The 1,522-nt window shown below is 52.3% G+C and overlaps 1 protein-coding gene across 1 annotated transcript; it reads right to left on the bottom strand.

The window, feature by feature from the left end:
- Positions 1–435: 435 nt before the first annotated feature.
- Positions 436–1,320, bottom strand: LOC126712240 (uncharacterized). The gene has a single exon (XM_050411501.1). It carries the CDS (start codon positions 1,318–1,320, stop codon positions 436–438), a length of 885 nt encoding a protein of 294 aa, XP_050267458.1.
- Between the last annotated feature and the right edge of the window lie 202 nt (positions 1,321–1,522).

The following is a 1,522-nucleotide window of genomic DNA, read 5'->3' as shown; positions in this document are numbered from 1 at the left end:
GTTACCGCCTTCCAGGAATTGAGAGTTGGTCGGCCGAGGATGGCGTTGTAGGCAGACGAGCAGTCGACCACGAGAAATGTTACTTCCTTGGTGATTTGCTGAGGATAGTCACCTGCTGTCACTGTTAGAGTTATTGCGCCCAAAGGGAATATCTTTGCGCCCCCAAATCCTACGAGTGGGGCGTTCGTTGGGGACAATTGTTCCCTGTCAATTCTCATTTGCTGGAATGCTGGATAGTACAGGATGTCCGCTGAGCTGCCGTTGTCGACGAGTACCTGATGCATATTATAATCCCCAATTTGTAGGCTGACCACCAGCGCATCGTTATGAGGATGGTGAAGTCTCCGAGTATCATCCTCTGAAAAGTGTATGACGGGGTTACCTATTCGCGGCATCTTCGGTATGGATCCTGTGAGTTGGACGCTATGGACCGTCCTAAGGTAGGTTTTGCGGGCTTTTTTGGAAGACCCGGCTGCAGCTGTGCCCCCTATTATCGTCCGAATGTCCCCTATTGGTGGTCTGGGGCGCTCGTTCTCCCGTCATGGGGTCTGTTCTTCCGGTTTGTCGGTCTTTTCCCTGTCTGATTAGTGCCTCAATCTGCTGCTTCAGGTCATAGCAGTTGGCAGTGTCATGCCCGTGGTCCCGGTGAAAGCGACAATACTTGTCCCTCGGTCTTTTGTTGGGATCTCCTTTCAACTTCCCTAGGAATGTCAATGCTCCTTCATCTTTGATTTGCATCAGTACTTGGTCGATTGGGGCGGTTAATGGGGTGAAATTGGTGAATCTTCCTGTGGGGGGTCTGAAGCGCCTTTCATCACGCTGATCCCCGGTTCTAGCGACCTTTCGCCCCCTATCTTGTCGCATATCCTCCTGCCTCTCCCTCTTCTTAGGTTTTTCTTCGCGGGCCAACAGTGTGTCTTCTGCATTCATATACTTGGTAGCCCTGTAGAGTACATCTGCCATGGTCTTTGGGTGGTTCTTGTACAAGGAAAACAAGAACTTCCCCTTCCGCAGCCCGCTTGTAAACGCGGCTACGAGTATCTTATCGTCCGCTTCGTCGATCGAAAGGGCTTCTTTGTTGAAACGGGTTATGTAGGCTCGCAACGTCTCGTCTTCTCGCTGCTTGATGCTCATCAAGCACGCGGTGGACCTCTTGTACCGATGTCCGCCAATGAAGTGGGAGGTGAACTGGGCGCTCAACTCCTTGAAAGTATTGATGGAGTTCGGTGTCAGTCTACTGAACCAAACCCTCGCAGGTCCCTTCAGTGTGGTCGGGAATGCCCTGCACATGATCTCGTCAGGTACCCCTTGAAGGTGCATCAGGGTCTTGAAGGTCTCTAGATGATCGAGGGGGTCCTTGACCCCGTCGTAACTTTCGATCTGAGGCATTCGGAACTTCGGTGGCAGAGGGGATGAGTTGACGGACGTAGTGAATGGTGAGTCGGTCCTGTTCACTAAATCGTCGAGGTCGGAGGATACCCGCCCCTTGAGGGCGTTCATCATGACCTCCATCTGCTCCTTC

Source organism: Quercus robur, chromosome 1, assembly GCF_932294415.1.
Source record: "Quercus robur chromosome 1, dhQueRobu3.1, whole genome shotgun sequence".
NCBI lineage: Eukaryota > Viridiplantae > Streptophyta > Magnoliopsida > Fagales > Fagaceae > Quercus > Quercus robur.
Note: the sequence above shows the minus strand (reverse complement) of the source record. Positions and strands in the feature narration are given on the sequence as shown.

Excerpts from the sequence above, each read along its gene's own strand:
- LOC126712240 (XM_050411501.1), bottom strand. The coding sequence starts at position 1,320 with ATGCACCTTCAAGGGGTACCTGACGAGATCATGTGCAGGGCATTCCCG.